At 41.0% G+C, this 22,991-nt stretch overlaps 2 protein-coding genes across 3 annotated transcripts in view; one reads left to right on the top strand and one right to left on the bottom strand.

The window, feature by feature from the left end:
* Nucleotides 1-7,201, bottom strand: part of akt1 (v-akt murine thymoma viral oncogene homolog 1) — a 46,185-nt gene extending 38,984 nt beyond the window's left edge. Inside the window, exons 1-2 of the mRNA XM_054796009.1 lie at nucleotides 7,040-7,201; nucleotides 1,358-1,502 (exon numbers count right to left, since the gene is read on the bottom strand). Coding sequence (XP_054651984.1) covers nucleotides 1,358-1,403 — 46 coding nt within the window. The 5' untranslated portion in view covers nucleotides 1,404-1,502; nucleotides 7,040-7,201. The remainder of the gene's footprint in view (nucleotides 1-1,357; nucleotides 1,503-7,039) is intronic.
* Nucleotides 7,202-15,701: 8,500 nt separating this feature from the next.
* Nucleotides 15,702-22,370, top strand: zbtb42 (zinc finger and BTB domain containing 42). 2 transcript variants are annotated; one of them, XM_054797608.1, is made up of 2 exons: nucleotides 15,702-15,886; nucleotides 17,391-22,369. In XM_054797608.1, the coding sequence occupies exon 2, from the start codon at nucleotides 17,405-17,407 to the stop codon at nucleotides 18,983-18,985; it is 1,581 nt and encodes a 526-aa protein (XP_054653583.1). In that variant the 5' UTR covers nucleotides 15,702-15,886; nucleotides 17,391-17,404; the 3' UTR covers nucleotides 18,986-22,369. The 2 variants fall into 2 exon arrangements, with proteins under 2 accessions (XP_054653583.1, XP_054653582.1); XM_054797607.1 differs by lacking the exon at nucleotides 15,702-15,886 and adding an exon at nucleotides 16,393-16,555 and having other exon boundaries at nucleotides 17,391-22,370.
* Nucleotides 22,371-22,991: the final 621 nt, after the last annotated feature.

Raw genomic sequence — 22,991 nt, 5'->3', positions numbered from 1 at the left:
GACACCCCAAACTATAGAAGAAGAAACAACACATGCGTGTAAGTCTGTCGTCTTCTGTTTTCCAAGGCTCATCGTACTTGCAATGAGGTGGAATTACTTCTGCGAGTCATGTAATTTTGGAGAATAATACAACAAAATATCAGGGGAATGTCGACTGAGATGAGTCATGTCCGTCGAAATATTCAGATATTACGTTGGCTTGTCGTCAATGCTCACTTCTGGTCACATGACAGTGACGGGTCGGTGACGTCATTGTTTTTGTAAAACAGTGGTTTGGCTGTCTACACGGAAACGACAAGCCAGCGTTTTCAGATTTTCTCACTCTGGGAGCAGTTTTCAAAAACTACTGTTTCAGGGTACCCAGAACACAGGTAACGTGTGGCTGAAAGGCTGAAACAATAAAATACTTCGCCGTTTTGACCTGAAATTATTTCCATGTGGAACTTTGTCCCAGTGGGGGGGATAGCCATGTGAAAATATAGAGGCAATATATTGAATAAACAGGGAAACAGGGTGGAATACTTTCTTCGTGCCTGTTGGGTATAAAACACAACCTGTTTGCGCATCGTCATTTTGTGACATAAAAAAGTTTGTAACAAAACAAGGGAATAAATAATACAAAATGTTGGCACTTACATTTCAGCTACTGTGATTCCTGAAGTATAACACTTCATTGGGCACCAAACGCATTCTGCATGTACAGTGTTCCCTCGCTATAATGCGGTTCACTTTACGCGGACTCGCTATTTCACAGATTTGTTTTTTTGTGTTTTTTTACAGTGTAGCATGCTTTTTTTTTTTTTTACAGCGTATGACCGCATTGTGCTCTGCATCCTGATTCGCTAAGGGAGAACCCGCATTGTCTTCTGCGTCCCTATTGGCTCAGGGACAGTAGACCATCAACAATGCTGATGGGGATGTTATACAACTTCATGTCAAAAAATCCGAACTATCCCTTTAAAACATACAGAATATAATAAAAAAAAGCATATACTGTCAACAAAAAAAACATAATAAACCCCCCAAAAAAAGTGAACAAAAAACATGCACTGTAAATGAAAAAAACAAAATAAATGAAAATACATTGGGTTTTTTTGTCTTTTGACAATCCAATTACAATGTTAAATACTCTTGAGAAATTAAAGTTTATTTGCTTCTATTCAGATATTATGGTATTATGATATAGTACCATTACATAACAATAATATCAATTATCTTCCAGCAAATTTGTTATCGTGACAGGCCTAGAGTCAACCTTAGAGGGCCCACTGTACAATATACAGTATAATGTACTGTACATTTAAAATACAACACTGTATATAACTAAAGCTAACTCATTTCAAAGCCATATTCTTACCTCTTTTATGCAGCCATCCTTCCTTGACAATCACCACGTTGGTCATGTTGGTGGACAGGTTAGAGGATCCAGGATTTCCACAGGGAGAGTCACTTTGTTTCTCAAGTAGTCCTCACTCAGCCCAACACACACGGCTTGTGGTTATCTATTAGTTAGAAAAGAGTAAAAATTAGCCCTACAATGAGGTGGAACTCCCCCCCCACTCGTCTGAATATTAACTTCCTGGTCAACTCAGAAGACAAGCGGCCTTGCCACTTTATGGTTGAGGCAGTAAAAGACATACCTTTCGTGTTCCTATGCCTGCATTACAAAGACCACAACCATTTGTGATGACTGATTTCATTAATCACCCCTTGTTTGGCTGACTGTTTAAATTAATAAACAGCTGCAGCTCAGTCGGCAACATCTGTCTAGGAATGAAGACAACCTTTTCGTGCCATATCTACGGGTGTTGTTGTTTTTACTCATGCCTGACCAGTGGCGCAAGCACACGGAAATGTTGCTGGATGTTTTCCAGACTTACTGACTGCCTGATGTGTGCATAACAGCCAAAGTAACCGACACATATGACGCACTTTCTTTGCTAAGTGGAGTGCAAGCTTACGCATTTAATCAGGCAATAGCAGAGGTCTCGCCAGCTCAGATTCAGAAAAAATCATGAGGATACAGTTGAATGTACCAACTACCCTCAACATTAGGCCCACAATCTAATGAGGTCCAAAGCAAGAGTTGTATTATGATCTCCCATTACAAAAATAATAATGCTCTCTCTTGACAGACAATGAAAAAGGGGAATTCATTTAACAACATAATATTATTTGTGTTATGAAAACAGTTCTCCATCACTACTACACAGACAACTTGAAATGCCTGGGATGCAGAAGACTCCAATATATCCCACTGGACATCCTCAGACTGTTTATAATACCACACATGTACCATAAAAGTTGTTCAAAGCACCCAGATTTTCATAATAGGATCAAGTAGAACTAAACTGTCTTTGGAATTGCATTGCATTTATAACAAAATGTAATAATTTCACCAAAAAATGTTTTGGCCCTTTGTGCACATCTTAAGTACTGTCACACAAAATTGGAGTGCAGCCCACACTTTCCACAACTCTTGGTGGCCAAAGGGCTGTACTGTACAAGCCAAAAAGGTACCATGGCTTGTGTTTTGTGCACAAATATCTGTGGTGGCGGAGGGGCAACTGTTTCCCCTCGTATTATCTTTAAAAAGGCAAGTTTTGGATCATTGTGCATTTCAATATATTGTTTAGATGTACCAAATAAAGTGAGCACAGTTTATAACAAGGCAATCATTCCATCACAGTTCCCAGTAACTGCAAATATTGAAACACTGGAGGCTATCATGACAAACCACTTGACCTTTCCCTTAATTTACCTCTTGTAAGTACATGTTTGAATGCAGGACAGGAGAACAAGAAAGGATCAATTTCCCTACTTGTTCACACAAATGTCACATAGTGCACCAGGCGATCTCCGCCCTTCCACTGAAATCAATTTGTCTGCTGCTGCTCCATCTGAGTATAGCCATCAAAAGAGCTCTGTTTGAGTGGGCTCAGCCAGCCTACTGCCGGGGACAATAACAGGAAGTGGATGTGACTATTGACAGACTACGAGTCATATCAGTACAGCTCTGGGCTCAAATAAATGTGTCACTGAGTGTGGTGATCAACACACCTTTTACAGCCTTTCTGCTCGCTTCCATCAATGAGCAAAAAGGTTTATTTATTTTTACTCTGTGTTTTTGTTTATTGCAGTGAGGTTGTGGTGCTTGTGTCCCACAGACGCCGGTGGAAAGATCTTGGAGGTGGTTTTGGAAAAAATAACACACACACGCACGCACACACACACACACACACACACTGAGCGCAATTTAACGTCAAAGCCTTTGGATGCCTTTGGCATGTCGGTGTGTACACTGTCACAAACACACACATATTACATACACATTGGGATACTTCACACAAACAAACCGGAGCGCATACACCACAGCCGAAAAAGCAACACATGCACAAGAGCGGCTCTGGAGCCACAACACAGCGCTGCTGTTTTAATGGGAGCGACCTGTTGCTACTGCAGCCTGTGTGGAAAAGCTGGGCTGCTGCCAGTGCTGCAGCCCACAGCCACTGAATGAACCCAGTACCCTGACAGCGGGTCACATGGTCCTCAGGCCTCTGGACCGCCACCGCCCGCCCGCTTGCCTGCCTGACTGTCACTACAGCTTTCAATCATTCAATCTTTCTGGCTCCAGCTCTGGGGGCGACTCATTCAATGCAAATCAGTGTCATGAAGCGAAGATCCCACAGATACACACACACACACACACGCACGCACACACACACACACACACACACACAGCATCTGTGACAGTCAAAAGTGTTTATGGCAGGAAGAAGAAATTCAGGCCAACAACACCACACTACTTCCTTCATCACAGATCGATGGTTGTAGGCTTGTTTATGCTCTATTTTCTGCTCCTGCTGGGGTGAGCAAGAGTCCGTGGTTGGTTTACAGTTACAAAACGTATACGCTTTTACTCAAGTATTTACAACATTTGAAAGGAGAACATCCATCATGGACACTTGGGAAAGGGAAGGGTTCCCAAAGTGGCACTCGTAATGGTTTAGTCAACTACAGAGTGTGAAGTTCCTCACTCAAGTTTCCTGTAAATACTTTACTAATGATAACAAAGTTGTTATTACAGCGGAACTTCAACCGCAGGACCTCTAAAGTCGTATGATTCGGAATTTGACATTTTCCAGGAAAACTACACCTGTGAGACACACAAGTCATCTCAGTTAACAGCCACAGGTTTAAAATCCATACGTGTAATTGTTATTTTTTGTAACACCACAACTGAAGGGTACAAAAAGGTGCTTCTTGCAACGTAGCAATGATCCATACTTCTCCATACTTCTCTGTCCTGACAACAATGTGACAATAAGCAGATAATAAAAATAAATAGGGATGGCCGTGAGTAACGGCCGACCGATAATATCAGCCGATATTGACATATCAATGAGATATCAGACCATATCATTTTTTTTTCTACCGATATTGACGTCAGCGTGCGAGTGAGACCTCATCAAACTGCGCCATGCTACAAAGAGCAACAAACTTGCTAGCTCAGTATGTCCGCAGTCTGGAATTATTTTAGAGTTTCGCCTTTGTATTGTCAACATGCAATTTGCAATGTCTGTAACGCACCGGTTCTGCAAGAGGGGAGTAAAGAGTCTTCCTTCAATACTTCTACTCTAATATCACACCTCAGGAACAATCACTCTTGAGTCACATGTCGCGCTATGTGGCAAAATAAGAAGTGACCGGCTGTACTGAAAAAAACAAAACAAACAACTATCACCCAGCTATACCCACTTTGTTCAACTTTTTAAATGACAAAATGTTTACAAAAAATATGGCTCTTTTTCTTTTTTTACTGCATATTGCAGTTTTTGTCTTATTTTGCACAAACAGTGTTTATTTTTGAAATCCATCACAGTAAAAGAAGTCAAATGTGTTCATTACATGACAACAGTTTGAGGGAAGAGGTGCAGTCAATATTGGTATTGGTTAATATCTGTACTGTTAATGAAGTGATGGACAATATCAATATATCATACCTGTAAGGAAGCCAATATTGAGCATTTGTAATAATAAACTCTATGCTGCAAAGGACCAGTGTTGTGAAGAATTTATTGATGTAATATTAACAGTGGTCAACCTCTTATTGTACTTGCTATGACCGTTAAGAAACTTAAAAAGACTGAACAATGCCTTAATGCTGGACGACAAATAATCTGGAGGTAGATCAGACTGTGGTTGAAATTAGAGGTTCCACTACACAGTTGAAAACAAGTCCACAGCTACCGTGCATTTAAACTAGTAACCCCTCTGTCTTTAGTGTCCAGATTTGCTAACCCATAACTCAAGTTAAAGTTTTAATAATGCTTCTTAAATCCTGACCTCATTAAAAATGTGAACAAGATCAATTAAATACTGTTATCAGTGTCTCTGCCTGCAATGGTGTCAGTGTGCTGTCACAAACCAAAGCTCATGTGACGGCAACAGTGGGCGGCCATTCTGAGAAGTGTATCCTTCTCAGTGATAAGGTCTTAACTCCTGTGGCGCAAAGGGGCACAATACATCTGACTGTGCACAGGGACAAGATTTCCACCAGCATTCCACAGATTCTGCATGCGCCTGATGGCACATTTGCGTCAGAGGAGCAGCATAGGGACTGGGTGGGAGGCGGCTGGTATTTTCTAAATACAACAGGCAGTGCCAAACAGTCACCGGCTGCATCATTACGCCAGGGTGTTGTGTCTTCCATTGGTCACATGTCATGCCCCCATGCATGCACACAAACTCAAACACACAGTGGACAGACGCACAGTAGTCTCATGACTGACAAAAACATTTTGACACTAAATGCGTAAAAGGGTACAACATGCCTGAGGACGTTGTACTCTGAAAAGGCAAATGGGAAACCAAGAGTTAGTCATTGAGGCTCTGGATCATGCTATTTAAAGTATTGATGCTGCTTCAAATATACACTTTAAATTACTGCTATTTGAACCAACTGAGTGCAGTACAGAATAGTTTTCATCCTTTCACTGTGGCTGTTATGACAAAAGTCCACTCCAAAACAAAAAGTTAACAATGTGCATAACAGAACAGTCAGGATTAAAACACCTTTTACAGGCTCATATGCAATCGCTTGTGTTTCCAGTTACCTTAAATTATGCTACATTTACACAATGTATAATGTATACACACTGAAATGATTACCTGTATCTAACTTTATGATTCTAAACAAGATTATACTCCGTTATAGACAAGAAAAAATATGTTTTGCACATGCCCCTTACAGTATTCAGTCAGGTGACTTCAAGCACTGAAATGCACCATACTATTCCAAAATACAAACACTTTTTTAAATCTTTGAACGCAACATGAACATTGAAAGATTTCCAAGAATTCCAAGCACCTGTGGTGAGTCCTATTATAAACATACCTAATATAAATAAGAAAATAACACTGTCAGAGCCAGTGTAGACAACAAATTAAGTACTAAAACATTGCTAAGACAATTCACAAGCAAAAAAGAAGCACGTTCTTTCCTTAAAGGCAGAGCAGCAACAAGCTAAGAAAGCTAATGATATGTGTGAAATCGCTATATGGCGGTACAGTATAAAGCGTAAACAGTGTTCATAACAATGAATGGGCTGCTCTCTTGTTGATCTCATTAGTTCTCCCTCATGGGCCATAAGAGTACAATAAAAACATTTTTCCGTCGAAAGGCGCACCGCTTAATGTTACAAGTAAGTGGGCCTGAGGGCTGTGTCTCAAAAAGTGCTCATTGTCAGAAACCAAACATCTGAAGAGACGTTCACTGCTGCTTGTAGAAAATACAACATTACAGCAGGGTTCACTTTCGAACTCGAACGTCTCCGTGGCTTTAAAGTAACTTTTACAGCTAACAGTAGTCGGGAAAGTAGCTCATTTCAGCCTTGCATTTAGCGACAGAAAGGATTTGGGGCCTAGCAGGGCAGCTTTGGTGAGAATAACCGCATCCCATGTAAGTACAATGGGGACATACCCTGACTAGCTGCCGACCTCTTGTAGTTAACCATGCGAAGGAAACGCGGCCATTTACCTGGGCAGGAATTCAACAATGTGTCCGTCTCATTCTAGTGAGCTGTTTCGGCGGTATATTAAGTTGATAAGTCCTTCAACAATCTGGACAAAAGTGCTCTCATTTACTCCGTTTCTCTTGCCTTTCTTCCACTACACCTCCCAAACGCGCTGTCTGCAATGCCTCTGTGGCAGCCTTCTCTCCCGGGTCCTAAAGCCAACCCAACTTACACAAAATAGTGCCATCCGTGTGTCTCATTGAAAAATCCTCCTGTTTTATAGTTGCTTTTTGTGTGCGGCCTTCACACATTGTACCAAATAATAACATTCTTTATAATGAATGCATGATTGTTCTTTGTTGTTACACTTAAGAGCAACATACCAAATCCCAGTAGAATATTTTTTGTTCATATGATTTATTTTGCAACTTTTTACAATGCCATCTGGTTTGTTCGTTGGCCGGGACAAACACTTCAACAACGTTGATGAAAAATAACGAAAAACTGAAGACACACAAACACCACAGAACAAATGAAACAGGAAATGCTGCAAATTAAAATGCTGCAAATGCCAAAAATGCACGCAGACCCCCCCAAAAACAACTGTATGAGAGAAATGCTGCAAGTTCATGAAACAAAAAGGAAGTTTGCCAGGCTCCCAGGGAGCCAGACCTCTCTAAATACGTTTTTAAATATTATACTTTCAGTAACTTCTATGGGTGTTTGACTTGTGTTTTCTATGTTCTGGTGTCATTCTAATGCTAACATTAGCTCCTAAAAGCAGTTGCTTTATTATATTGCAAAATATTACACCCGAGTGTTTAACAAAGACCGAAAGAAAAATGTACCTTTTCATTCCGCCCCTTCAAAAGTCAGCCAACTTTCTTCTGGGCATCCATGTCTTTAAAGACAGACATCCTTCAGCTCTAGCTTTGCAAACCTCCGTTTTGTTCCATGAACTGGATTTCTTTTGCATTTGTTTTTGATCTTACAGTGTTTATGTGATTGCAGTATTGTCATCATTTTCCCAGGGGATCTGTTTTATGATGTTTGTGTGATTTTAGTTTTGGATCATGTTTGTGTTTATAGTGTTTGGACATTGCCGCACGTGTTGACAGCCATAGTTTGTGGTCCTGTAGTGCCCCAATCTCTCAGCATTGAAACAATGCAAACATATTTAGTTTTTATTATTTCTGGACATAGTGTCTACAGCAGGGATTTCCAACAGGTAGCTCATGAGATACCAGTAGCTCGCCATCTGTTTCTGAGTAGCTCGCCAAAGGGTCCAAGAGTTATGTACATTAAATACTTTAGCACTTTCATACTGAATGATAACCTGTCAGGGAAAGATGTTAGCTTCCCATTGTTTGGTTTGTTGTTTATATGGGTGCTGATCAAAAACATTTTCAAAAGTTTGTATGTTTAGCCAGCTTTATTTGAAAACTAAACACAAGTGTTTCCCTGCTGTTTTTATTTTGGCAGTTGTGTCATAGGAAAAAAAAGCTTGGAGACCCCTGGTCTACAGCATTTGAAAGTAATTTAAATGGCCATCAAAAGTGAGCGAACGCATTTCCATCTCATCTTATTTGAAAAGTACTCCAGTGCTTTTAAATTGATTGATATTGTATTGTTGATTAATTCTGTAAAAATAGGCATTTGGTAATGATTTTATTTAGATACTTAAAAAAAAATGCAGTCTGGTCTGTGTTTCATTTATTCCACACTTCTAGTTGCAATGCAACAATCCAAAAATGTTAAGTTTATGACACTGGAAAATAATCCAGACAGCAAATATTCCTAGAGCTGGAACCAGTGATTTGCAGCATTTGAAATTAATTTGAATGACCTTCAAACAGTTGCAGTTGGATCCTCGATCTAGGCCAGCCTAAAGAGGTATGATATATTCATATACAGGTCATACTTGTCTGGAGGAGGTCTATTTGGTTGCAAAATCATGCCAAATTGGACAACCAAGTGACAAGTTCATTTGAACTAGATTTGCGTAGCAAAAGTAATGCATTATTATTATTCTAATATCCAACATTCCAAAGGATCAATACATATCACAAGAGACTCCATACAGTGCCTTAGTTCACACCGTATTTATGCCTAGCCTTAACCTTTCAAGTCTAAAATGTAAAGATTAAAACCCAAAGTCATCACCAGGCCGCAGTGTTCACTTGTTGATCTATGGCTGTTTTAGTTCCTGGCTGCATTGAAGTTTGTGTTTGCCAAAAAAAAAGGGGGAAAAAACATGCTTTTATTTCTGAGTCGCTGCGAGGTGGAAATGGTTGCTGGCATTTTCTAACAAAGCCACATGAGCCATGAAGTGAGGTTCAGAATCAAATATAACCTTTCTCGCTCGGGCAGTGGTGTGTCCCGCTAAACTCGACTGAACTGCATGTTTACTGTACAACTATGCAAACTCTTTCCACTCACTTCTAGCCTGACTGTTTTTTTACACTTTAAAAACAGTCAAAAAAAGCAAAAGTTTTTAAAAGAGAGTTTTGGGATATCTTGCAACAGCCTATTACACTGTATCTACATTCATGCGAGTTTTAAAGCTATGAAAGTGAAGCAGTGGGAGGGACAGGAGTTGAACTGGTTTGGGACAGGTACAGGCAGGCCACTACAGTTGGTTCAAAGTATATCAGATACTCTTTCACTTGCATTAAGCCCTCAGATGGCTCGGATGAAGTTAACCCTTAAAAGCATAATTAATCAGACTTATCTACAAACATTGCAAACTTAATGTGACATTTTAAAAGTGCAGTAACCGCTAGAAGATACAGTAATGGGACATCAAGTTTGGAATTCCGCCAAACTGTTTGTGAAAAATGTCTGTCTCTAAAATGTAGCACAGGTGAGCATGTGGTTCTGCCTCAAATATAATGGTTCTGGGTTTGAGTTTGGAGTTTGCATGTTCTCTCTGTGTCTCTGTGTGTGGTTCTACTATGGGTGACTACTCTTGAATAAAATTGGTCTTTTTACTGTGGCTAACAGCCACATGCCAAGAAGGTGATACAGGAGACCCTCACTCTCCTCTGTTGTTGTTATTTGTTTTGTCTCTTTCTCACATGCATTATTCACTCAGGGGTGCCGCCAGCAATTCTGGGCCCCATAGGTAGTTATTTTTAATAATTACCTATTCTTTGAGGCCCATGTCAGTCAGGAGTCCTTGGAGTTGCCCTTATGCTGCGCACCTGAAAAAATAACAGAAAGTGCTCATGACACCAAAAAATGTTACAAAAAGCAATAAAAAAAATAAAGTAGTCACTTGATTAAACGTTTTTGTCATACTGCTGCCGTACTATAAAACAACTATAAAATACGGGTGAAATGAAGTTGTGATTATCAAATGCCCACCAGCGAGTTTTCTGAACCGCCGCCATCTTGGCTGCGACGTCACGCCAAGAACGCAGTCTGGCAATTTTTCCCATTTCCTGAAATTTGACATGAAAACACATATTATTATTCTAAGATTCTGAGAATATATTTAGTGGAAAATTTAAATAGTAGATTTACTTTGTGCCACCTTGGTACGTTTGGCAACTTCTTCTATTGCATTTTCACTTGCAGATCCCGGTCTGAGTCGATAGTCGAGACAACTGATGGTAGAAGCACGCTCAGGTAATTCTCATTCAGTCTCAAACTTTCCTTTATCTGAGGCACAGTATCAAAACAACCGTCCTCCAAATGTGCCGAACATATTACCAGAGAATCTGACAAATCATCTGGAAATGTGAACAGAGTTGTGACCAGTCTACTGGAGTGTTTGAGCAAAAGCCCGACACCGAATGAGTGGGCACAATATAAAAAATAAATATAACAACAACAGAAAATCAACAAAAAAATGCACCACATCATGAAACCAATGTATTCCATGCATAGTTCCGAGAAGGGTTCTCAAAGTGACGTCACTTACTCCTTCTACTCCAGTCTCCGACAGGATCGTTTTTCATTGGCAAAAATTGTAAAAAGGCGTAAATATGTCAACATTCAGGCACACATCTAACACAGGAAATATACCTTTTAATATTATTTTTCACGGCAAAAATAACAAGAACAAACAACATGTGTTTTGGTGTCATGAGCAATTTAAGGTGCTTCTGCTTACAATATTATGCAATTTGTCATTGAGCTAAAAGCACGTTTAAAGATTGGCACTTGTATGACAGTTGTTGGTGACCGTGGAACAGATTCAACATCCAAACAACCTGCATCAGCGTTTGGGAACAGATTGTGTTCTACCTTGGAGGTTTCACTGTATTTGGTAAACAGCATTATGGGAACAGGATAGAAAAGACAGCTGCTGATGTATACACAAGGGCCTCTGCCTCTCACTCTTCTGTTGTCGTTTTTGTTACTGACCCCATAATATGTTAGCCTTGCTTAGCTGTCATACAAGCAGAGATGATTGAGGGTATCCTGTATATTTTCCTGTGTCTGTAGAGGGATGCACTTCGCCTCCTCCACCTTGCCTGTCTCTGCTCGGGTGATGTCGGCCAAGCCCTGTTGCACTGTAGGCACCAGGCACACTTACAACTGGGGCGAATAATTTCAACGACATGCACCGTTATTTGCATTAATCTGCCAGCTATTGTACAAAGATACGGAGTGTGTATGTGGCAGTATTGAACGTTTCCCCCCCCATCCGTGACACTCTAGGTCACGTGGTTGCAACCCAGCAGTATGTGTGCCCTGTGACTGACTGGCAACCAGTCCAGGGTGTGCGCTGCCTCTTGTTTGCAGGCAGCCTGGATAGATAATGCTGCACATGAGCAGTATAGAAAACGGATGGATGTGCTCATTAATAAAGAGAGAAAAACGGAAATGTCATTTAATGGTGTTCAAAACCTATTTGAGGCACTTCTACTTATACTCACTGGCCACAAAATTAGATACACCTGGATAACGTAATGTGAAAAATTCTGCCTTAACATATATTAATACAGTATTCAGATTGATTGACACTGCCAGAAAGTATTCATTTAGCAATATGATTACTGTACTACTGTAATTGTAGTAGTTTACAGTGTAGAACTACACTGAATTGTAACAGGAAGTGTTTCTAATATTTTGGGCTTTGGCTTGTTTATCATGAGACATGAGAAACCGTGTGATGCAGTGCAGCTCTACACGGATGCAAATTACAACCACAATAATAAACATATTGATAAATTAATACCTCTCTCACGGCGCCATCCAAAACTCAGCATCATTACTTTTTGGGATTGAGCATCTCAGAGTAACTCAATATGCCAGCTAATTTTGCCAACTCTAAGGTGAATATCACCAGGGGCGCTGCTTGCCACCAAGCAAGGCAGGCAACTTCTTGGGGCCCCCTAGGGCTGATAAACGTTGAACTTCTACTGCAGTGGCGCAATGGAAAGGGGCTCCCTGTGAATTTTTGCCAACAGACTCTAGAATCTTTGAATATCACTATACAGTGATTATGCAAAAATTTAAATAGAAACTGTCTTCTTGCACATTAAGCATCAATAACAATCAAAGAATTGAAACAAGTGAATAAAAACATACATTTTTCCAATCCATAAAAGCCAATTTGTACAATTAACATTTTTTCAGGAGCGGACTCACCGCTCAATGACTTACATACATAATAACAACATCATTAAAAAGTTAAATTCTTCATTAATTGCTCAACCATTGCGTAGTATCAATAGCTTATATTGGTTTATACGTGCTGTGAAATATCAAGATGCCATCTCAACTTTTTATGTGAAGACCATTAAACAGTATTTTGAATCTCATTTGATTGTGGTGTACCTAATGAAGTGTTTAAATCTAAAATGTTCTGCTATTGCTGCCAGACAACTATATTATTATATTTAATATATTATATATGATTGGCTTTATACACGTTTTATACAGTAGCTTGTGCTGTGCACTTAGATCTCTAAAACTGTCACTCCAAACGTCCTTTAGGGATTTTGAATTAGGTTGCATTACAAGCCTCCTCAGATCGACAGTGCAGCTCAAGCCCACCCCGTCCGTGATGAGACTGTGGACTGGTCAGGTCAGTGATGTGCTTACACAGTGGCTGGATTGCTGCTGGTTGCTTGGCCGGTCAGGCTTCACTGGAATGCAGGGTCTTTTGTTTGCCTGCAAGAGGAGTGGGTCAGGGGGAGAATGCCATTGATGGTTGCAGGGAGGAAGAATGAACCTCCAGGAAGTGTTTTCTCTCTCTCTGCCTACTCCCCCACTCTCATTCTCTCTCCATCTTTCTCTATCTTTCACTATGTGTGAGAACCTTTCGCCGTGCTGAGCTTCACTCGCTGAGGCCACAGTCCCCGGGCACAACCACTGCTTTGTCTTGCCCTGTGAACACACACCCCTCCTTTACTGTGCGCCCAAGTTTGCCAGGGCCGTGAAAACACACAGCCACTGCTCCTATTCCTATTGTAGCTGCATTGCTGCTCCTGCATGGAGGGTGCACAATGAATGGCAATGTTGTTGTTTTTTTTTTTTTAGATGTCATTTATTCTGGTCTAAGAGCACCAAACACCTACTTAAGCTGTGTTTCTTCTCCTCATCTGGACACAAGTGAAGATATCCATCGTCACTCGCCAAAAGCAGACTAAAAATGGAATAAAGTAAGTTGACAAGAATCTAGCCTGTGGCCTCTTACAACCAGTGGCTGTCACGTCCCATCACATTGCTCATTCCCCTCCGTGTCAGAAGGCTGCGAGGAGCTGCAAATGGTCCTTTCAAAACACACGACAGCTGGAACACAGGGCAAAGGTGACAGAGGCAGTTGGGGGAGCTCAGCGATGGACACAAGGAGAAGGAAGAGGGGGGTGCACGGGATGAGCAGCTGCAACCTCGACTGTTTCTCTGCTGCACTTCCATCTTTTGCTTTTACCATCACCCTACAGACTGTGGAAAATATTTAATTACTCAAGAGGTTAAGCAGATTTGAGACTTTTCTCTCCCCACATAAATCATCACTTCTGTCTTGAGACTATCTGGGGCTATCACAGCCAGGAAAAACAAAGCCAGTGGATGGTTAGGTGCCAGGGAATTCCTCAACTGGAAGCAGGATTAGAGAGAACAGCCCTTTAAAGTTCCCAAAAGCACTGACAATCTAAATTACAATACATGATTTATAATTCTTTTCAAGCAACAAATTCTTTGTGACCATAAAGTTTGTGTTTCATTAGCAGATGATTTGAAACTGCAAGCAAATCCAAAAAAGTAGGGAGTTGGTTAACCTAATTTCAAACTTGAATGTGAATAATATAATAACATATAAAATATGTGAATTTAATGACTATTTAAGCATTACCAAGAAATGTTTTGAGTTCACAATGTAAAAAACGAATCCCCCCCCAAAAAAGATTGCAAAAAGTGAATGCTAATATCTGACAGAAACCGCAAAAATCGTGTCAGGCCAATCGTTTTTCTACCTTTTTTAATGTATGAGTGAATCTCGACAATGTAAAGTATCAATGTGTCAATTCAGACAATAATGTCATTGGGCCACAGCATTAGGTACACCTGCACATCCAGTACAGTAAAGCCGTTTGAAAACGATGATTTTGCCTTTACATTATTATAAATGTGGGTGCAGTTTGCAGTCGAGTATAACTGTTGTAGATCATATTGAGTTTTTTCTAAATCAAATTCTATTGAGGACAAGCGGCATCGAAAATAGATGGATGGATTTGAATGTATGGATAACTACTGTATTAATATATTGTTTACCTTTATTGTTTATGAGAGATAAAATACTAGGAGTAATTCACAGTAATGCAGTGCAATTATACTTACTGCCAGTTGCAACCACAATAATAAACATTTTATTAAAAGGCTCATGACACCGAAACACATGTTAATCTTATTATTTTCACCGTTAAAAATAACATTGAAAGGCATATTTCCCATGTTAGATGTGTGCGCCAATGTTTATTATATTTGACGTTTTTTAGGCTTTTTATCTTCGCCACTCCTTCCTGAGACTGGAGAAGGAGGAACAAGTCACGTTTACACCAGAAGTTCCCATCCAGAAGTTATCGTTTATTCCAATGCCTTCTGATGGTCATGGTCCAGTTCTGGTCATGGCGTCACAGATGAAATGGCGGCGGTTCTGAAGACTGGCTAGGGTGCTTGCCAAAATTGTGTCAAAATCACCATTGTCACTCGTATTTCATAGTTTATTTATCTATGACAAAAGTATGACAAATAAGTTTCAAGAGAGTACTTTAATTTTATTATTGCTTTTTTCAAACTTTTTTGATGTCATGACTCATGGGCCCTTTAAATTGAAACCTGCCAATCAAGTGTGCATTATTCTCTTAGATACAGCCCTTGTATTGGATGTCATTAAGTATTTTGGGTGAGCGTACCTAATGTAGTGGTGGGTTCTTGTTCATCATAAAACATGTAGGTTTATATAAAAAGCAGGAAAGTGATAAAAATAAATCCACATCCAACATCTTCACATCCTAAAAGCAAACACTTCCTTGTCTGAGCCATACTTTAAGCCCCTCCCTCCACTTCCGTGTATGGAGTGGGCACACAGACAGGTGTTTCCAGTAGGGGGCCAATGGATGTTACCAGCGTCGTCTGCTACTTGCTGCCGCTGTGTGAGTTCTCGCAGTAGTACACGCGCTCTAGTGGTGGGACCGGGCGCTATCGCGAGATTTGTGTCCATACGCTCAACCTGCTAGTTGACACACACAGCAGCAGCAGCCAGCAGCGCCGAGCGCAACCTGCCTCGGTCGGATTGAAAGCGCAAAGAACCGACGAGGGAAATTGAACATCTGGCCGCACATCATGATAGGAGCACGTCGAGGTGTATAGGTGGACAAACGAACACACACTCGAAGAAGAGGGCGAGAATAAATGTAAGTAAACTGTGTTTTTGTGTTTGCTGGGGAGCGCAGCGAGGAAGCGAAAGTTAAAGAGAGTCCAGTCGCCGCTTGGCTCAGCTCATTTTGGGGGCTTTGCTAGGAGTTGTTTGAAAGGTTCACACTAATGTGTCTCGTAACACTTTAGCCTTCACACACACACACACACAGACACACACACACGGTTTTACAGCGCTGCTTTACCTGCACTTTTCCTTTTAAACTCATTGGCGTTTGAGTGACACTTCAAACTTTTACTCACATTACACTACAGACGGAATACAATCTTAAGATATTCTTTGGGTGTTTTGTTTAAAAATTATACAAGTTGTGTGCTTTAGGACAGCTCCGAGGTAACATATGGCGTAAAGGGGAGCACAGCTGGAGGTAGCGTTTCCATTGCGGTGATGTCAGAGCAGCTGACTCCACAGCTTGCAGTGTAATTAGCAAACAGAGCAGCAGTTTAGTCTTTTTTTCCCCCTTATTTTACTTTACACTTCTTGCCTGGTGGACGACTGCTATTATTTCCAGTGCCGCTTGCTTGTTCTGTAAACACTATCTGTGTGTGTGCATATGTGTGTATTTGGAAACGCGTCGCTTTCAGCATTTTTTTTTATTTCGGAAGCTGTCGACTTGGAACTGGAGCACACTCGATCTTTAAGATGGGTGGGTGAGCGCTCTTGAATGCAGCCTGCAATACTGGACGAAAGTTGTAAAATTCATTTTTTAATTGAATTTGAGTGTGTTTTCGATACTGTCATTTATGCAGAAGAAAATTAATGCAAATTTGGGGTTTCTGGTAACGTTTTCCTTTTTAGTCAACCTAGACATCAAGTAAAAACTCAACTCAAAGTAATCAACTTTTAAAGTCATGGTTACAAGTTGTTAATGAATCTAGTACAATCTTACTATGTGTTTCTAAAGTTTAGGACAAAGCCAACAGGTATTCACGCAAGTGTTCTTTAAACTTGAACCATCATGATTTACTGTGACCCAGTAACTTTGAAAATGATTCAGGGTGAATAAGTGATGTTTTTTCACAGATGGCGAGATAAAATAAAAACCAAACAATAACAAGTTATTTTCTGTGCCTTCTTAGTTGTGAATAAAGTGGAATGTAGTGCTATGACTTCCTAAAGTTGTGGGGCAAATTCCAACATGATATTCACTCAAAGCTAAGTGTTCTTTTGGTGGAAACACATTTTTAAACTTCAGCATGATCCTTCTTTATTTACTCAGTAACATTTATACAGCTGCAGGCTTAATCTAGCAGGTGTTCCCTTTTCATGCTTAAAAGATTGTATGTATACAGGTTGCAAAGTAGAAATACAGTATAGGTGGCACGTACCCACCTTATAGTGTATGTCTGTGTGTGTGCTGTCACATTTAAGTAATTTGCATTCCTGTTTTGCTTTTTTTTAATCCAACAGCAGCCTGGCTCTACCTTCTTAATAGTCCCAATTCGTTTATCCACTATCCTGTTTTTCCTGTTTTTCATCAGGTTATGAAGGAAGAATGGAGTTCCCAGACCATAGCCGGCAGTTGCTGCAGTGTCTGAGTCAGCAGCGTCACCAAGGTTTCCTGTGTGACTGCACTGTTCTGGTCGGGGAGGCTCGCTTCAAAGCGCACAGAGCCGTGCTGGCCTCCTGCAGTATGTACTTCCATCTCTTCTACAGGGACCAGCTAGACAAAAGGGACGTTGTGCATCTCAACAGTGACATTGTGACAGCGCCGGCTTTCAGTCTGCTCCTTGAATTTATGTATGAGGGCAAGTTGGAATTCAACACTCTTCCAGTGGAGGATGTCCTGGCCGCAGCCAGTTACCTCCACATGTACGACATTGTCAAAGTGTGCAAAGGCAAGTTGAAAGATAAAGATGACGAGAAGATGGGCGAGGCTTTTGGACTCAGCTGTCTAGACCGGGATAACTCCTCGGATGGCGAACTGCGTAGTGACAAGCAGCTCGGACGGCGACAGTCTCAGGGGCTCCCCGGGTCCCCCTCCCCAATGGAGCAGTTTGACACAGACAACAGCGAAGTGGGGCTCGCTGTCAGTGATTGTGAAAGGTCTGCACAGAACAGGCAGAAGGCAAACGGTCACTCTGGCAGGTCCCCGGACCTTGTAGGTGTCAATTATGTGTCAGCAGAGGCCGAGCCCTGCATCCAAACAGCTGGAAAAACAAAAGCTGATGTCAGTAGTTCCACCGTATCACTGTCCCAGAGGTCCCGGGCTTCGGATGACATGGACTGCGCTCTGGATTTGTCTTTCAAGCCTCTGTCTAGCAGAGATCCCTTACAGCCCTCCTACATCTCGGGACAGCTGGCCCTCGACAGCCAGCAGCAGGGCACTGAGCCACTTGTTAAAGATGAACACGACTTGCTGTCAGAGCAGGAGGACAGTGAGCCGATGAGCCCTGAGAGCCAGCGCTTTGGGAATAGCGCCAGGAGCTCAGTGGTGACAGGGTTCGCTGCCCTCTTCCCAGGCAACAACGGCTCCACCACCGTCCTACTCTCCCAGGAGGAGGACCTGATGGACGAAGAGGGGGAGGCCTGCGGGAGGAGGGAGGGCGCCCCTGGCAGGGAGGCAGCCGATGAGAGGAGGGGTCGGCTGCTGGGGGACAGCGAAGAGGAGGAAGAAGATGACTTGGCCTCCTCGGACATCTCCACCTCCAGCGGGGTACTCCTGCCGCCGGGCCAACAGGTGTGCGTGTGCCCCCTTTGCAGCAAAGTCTTCCCCAGCCCGCACGTCCTGCAGCTGCACCTTAGCTCGCACTTCCGTGAGAAGGACGGCGCTCGCTCCAAGTTGTCCCCCGACGGCTCGGTGCCCACTTGCATTCAATGCAATAAGACCTTCTCCTGCATGTACACGCTCAAGCGGCACGAGCGCACGCACTCCGGTGAGAAGCCGTACACCTGCGGGCAGTGTGGCAAGAGTTTCCAGTACTCGCACAACTTGAGTCGGCACGCCGTGGTCCACACGCGAGAGAAGCCTCACGCGTGTAAGTGGTGCGAGCGTCGCTTCACGCAATCCGGGGACCTGTACCGCCACATCAGGAAGTTTCACTGTGGCCTTGTCAAAACTCTCTCCATTGGTTAAAACACTCTAAAGTGCCATGATGACCCCTGCGTCTTTTCACACGGTAGTATTCACACACTGGCAGTTTGGATTCTACCCCATCTGGCATTTCTCTTAAGAAAGATGTAGCAACTTAAAAAAAAAAAAAAAACACTTCTCCTGAGCTGGTTGCTTCCTGATTGGCGAACTGCATTAGTGCAGTGTGGACATCGAACAAAGTAGATGATGCACTTGTTTGTTTGTGTCTTGTTTGTCATGTGTGTTAACTTTATTAGAAGCATACATGGGGGCCCAATAGAAGATGCTAACATTTATTATTACAATCCACTTTATTTGTGCACATCAAAACCGTCCTCCTTTAAAAAAAAAAAAAAAAAAAAAAAAAACTCCTACTTTATTATTATAATTAATATTATTTATTTGGGTATTTGTAACAAGTCAGAATCACAAGGCAGCAAAACTAATGACGTTATACTACTGGAGTATTTTTTGTTGTTGGGCTAAAATGAAGTTTAAAGGTCCACTCTAAAGGTGACATAATAAAATTATTATGGACATAATTCGCCTTAATTGGGTAGTATCACCTGTACTTTTTTTTTTTCATGAATGTGAATTAATTGAAGAAATGTCCCAATTAGTACTTTAGAAAATATACGGTATATTGAAAGGTGGGACACAGAATGCCTCTAACCCTGGTGCCTCTTTACACTTTAGTGTATGTATTGACAAGTGTGCTCTATCAACATGCCTTTTGTCAATCCATTCGCACATACCAGAGGAGGTAATAGGCAGCAATGGAATGCTAATTGATCCACTAGTGCCCTTACAAGAATGTGACTAAAACTATGTCAATGAAGCTCTTATCAATGAAGTTATTGATTAGTGGATGAGTGTTCTTTCCTGGTATTGCAGCAGTGTAAACAAAGTGTTGCAGGGGACAGGTGGATGGGTTGGGGATGGTGGTAATCACAACCATACCATTCTGCAAAAGCTACTGACTTTTTCTTTTAAATTAACCTTCTCTTGCTCATTGTATCTTCTTACTGTACGTGTTACTACTGATGAAGTTGTTGGAGCCTTTAGTGGTTAAAAAAGGTCTTTGGGAATGAAGGAGGAGTGCAACTAGTTGCTAAATGGCTTCTTTTTGTCGAATCTGTCCTGAGAAGACTTGATATGAATTTATTTATTAGCTTGGTTCAGGGTTTAATGTAGGGGTTTTTCAATAAGCTCAAAAGTTGGTACTCATTAACTGTCATTGGGGCTGTTATTTTTTTCTTTGTGCAAAGTTACTGTAATTGTGTTTTAAGAGAAATATCAGTCACATGGAACCTAGAGAAGCACTTGTTTTTAGCATGCATATAGTTTCAACACTATTGCTTAGGCTGCTATTACAATTTGTATATTTAATGTAAATATATATTCTATTTATGTCTGTTTTTACAACACCCGCATGGTGGATGGCGTCAGGTGTCTTATTAAAGGCTGCAGTCTCTCACAGCGCCTAAGGGAGGGGAAAAGTTTCTCGTCTCAAGGCTTGAGAGGACTGCAGCGCTGTGCAAATCAGAATCTGAGGAGTTTAATTCTGCTGTGTTGTTCTGCCACAGGAAATAGTTTTTTCCACAAGCCATACTGATTCGGCATTGGCCACCTATAGAAATGGGACAATACAGGCTTTGTCTCACCCCCTCCACACACAAGTCCCAGGTAGTTCTCAAGGGATCATTGTGTATCTCTCACCGAGCTGCTGGGGTTGGGGAGGCATTGCACGTTTCTCTTGTAGCTTTGCTGTATTGAACGGAGCCATTGGAATGTGAGAAATGTATTTAGGCAAAGGGAAACCAAGGAGACTGTAAACAGGTGTATTGTTTGGAGGCATCAAAGTCCTGACCCCCCACCCCCTCCACACACACACACACACACACACACACACACACACACACACACACAGCATGCAGTAGATAAATGCTTCATTGTTCCACACAGAGCAGAGACCGTTGGGATTGATTGTACACCTATAAAGAGATTAGAAGAAATATCATCCTGCCTATAAAACTAGCAAATAAACATCTTGAAGATTGTACTTTAACACCGCTTGTTTCAGGACTTTACACATGCCATTTGAGTAATTACAAAGGTTTGTCAGCAGGAAAAACAACCCGTCTTACTCTCTTTCTGAGTTGAACCACTTTAGTTAGCCCTTCTGTTCCACATACTTGGTTGTTGTGTTGTGTTCGTTATATTCGTACGCATACAAGCAGGAATATGCTGTAGATTCTCTTAATTATTGAATGTACATGTGTACAAAGCTAGAAAAACTAACATGTAAAGGTTTGTTTCCCTTTTTTTTTTAGTGTTCCACAAGTGGTTATTTAAAGCTCCAGGATGTTCACCGAGCGTGCCTTGTCGACACACAAATAGGTGTTGCATCTGGAGGAGCCTCTGTTTGTATGTTGCTCACTCGCATCACAACTACGCTTTTCTTTCCTAACATATCAACGTGGAAACTTTTTTGGTTTGTTTGCTGCTTTGTGTGAGGTTCCTGTTTTTTTTTTTGGGAGGGGGGGGCTTTAACCATTTCATTGTGTGAATAAATGGATGTGTTAAACAAATGACACGCATTTTTGTGTGCGCATGTGTGTTTTGGGTTCCAGTAGCTCCTCGGGTCATGTCACTGTTGAATGTGAACTGCTGAGATTCTCATTGTTGTCTTTTCATGGAAACAAAGCTCCTCTTGGTCAAAGGCAATGTTTGCCGAAGTCATGCTGTATGATCTTTTAGTCAGAAAATGACTTCATTAACGTATACTGGAATGTTGTCTTCTGCAGGTTCTAACTGTGAAATTGTGTATGATGACAAGAACTATTTATTACTATGACATTTGCTTCTCCTGCAGCATCTGTTTTTTAAATTAGGTTACATTGTCTAATTGTCACATGAAAATCAAACTGTAGAAGTGCCATTAGAATTTAATGTTGTTGTTTTTTTTAAATAAGAAAAATATATTTTATAGTAATTGCTTCAGTGTTAGTGGTGTAGAGATTAGGGGACAACCTTTGCTTAGATATGGAAGCAATTTACTGTTTTTCATTTATTGTACTGTGCATTTTAATTGTTTTGACTTGTTTGCGTGAGTGTGCGGAGGTGTGTGTGCTGTGGAAATGTGACAATCTGGATTTAGGTCTTTATTAAGATTATGCATAGAATTAAATGGAACAACTTTCTGTCTTTGTGTGGATTTCATTCATTTTCATATCGCTGCTTCACATCACATTAGAAGAATATGATAAATGGAACCCATTCCCAAGTATTACTCCACCACAAAATTTCATTTAAACAACCGTAAAAATACCACAAATTATAGTAGTAATTGGATTGTATTTTGTTTTGGTTACTATTATACATTTGCTTGTACAAATCTGTATCTCAATTAATCAGTGTGTACTGCATATGACACATGCACACTGATACTACAAGTCCCAGAATGCACTGCTTGCGCTGTCATGTCACTGTCCATGGTGTTAGCACGTTTGTTATCTAGTTTAAATTTCCGAGGATATTTTATGGCACAAGTCATTAGTGAAAAATGTATATTATAATCATGTGTTATTACATTTCCACTTATTTGGTCTTTTAAATTGTGTCTGTAAAAATAAACTTGGCTCACAAAAGTTAGCTAGCTAGCTAGCTGTGGGCCTATACCAGGAATTACGGTGTCCTTTGAGGGTCGTAAAGGAGTTTGTACATGGTCCTGTTGTAAAGGTCAACTTGATAAGACTAGTCACTTGCAGATTTGCATTTAAACATTTGTAATAACATTCTGAGTCATGTTTTTAACAGAAGGGTCCAGCCTAAAACGTGTGTATTGTAATAAAAGACTGATTCCATCTGGACTGTTCTTAAAAGCTAAAAATACATCTGCCTAATTGATTAGGTTGATTTTCAAAGGGTCAACAAATACAGTATATCATTATGGATTGTTATTTTATTATTATACTACAGTCACTGTAAAGTATGCTTGACATTCTGA

Source organism: Dunckerocampus dactyliophorus, chromosome 13 (genome assembly GCF_027744805.1).
Source record: "Dunckerocampus dactyliophorus isolate RoL2022-P2 chromosome 13, RoL_Ddac_1.1, whole genome shotgun sequence".
NCBI classification, from domain to species: Eukaryota; Metazoa; Chordata; class Actinopteri; order Syngnathiformes; family Syngnathidae; genus Dunckerocampus; species Dunckerocampus dactyliophorus.
This window is presented reverse-complemented; position numbering and strand designations above follow the sequence as displayed.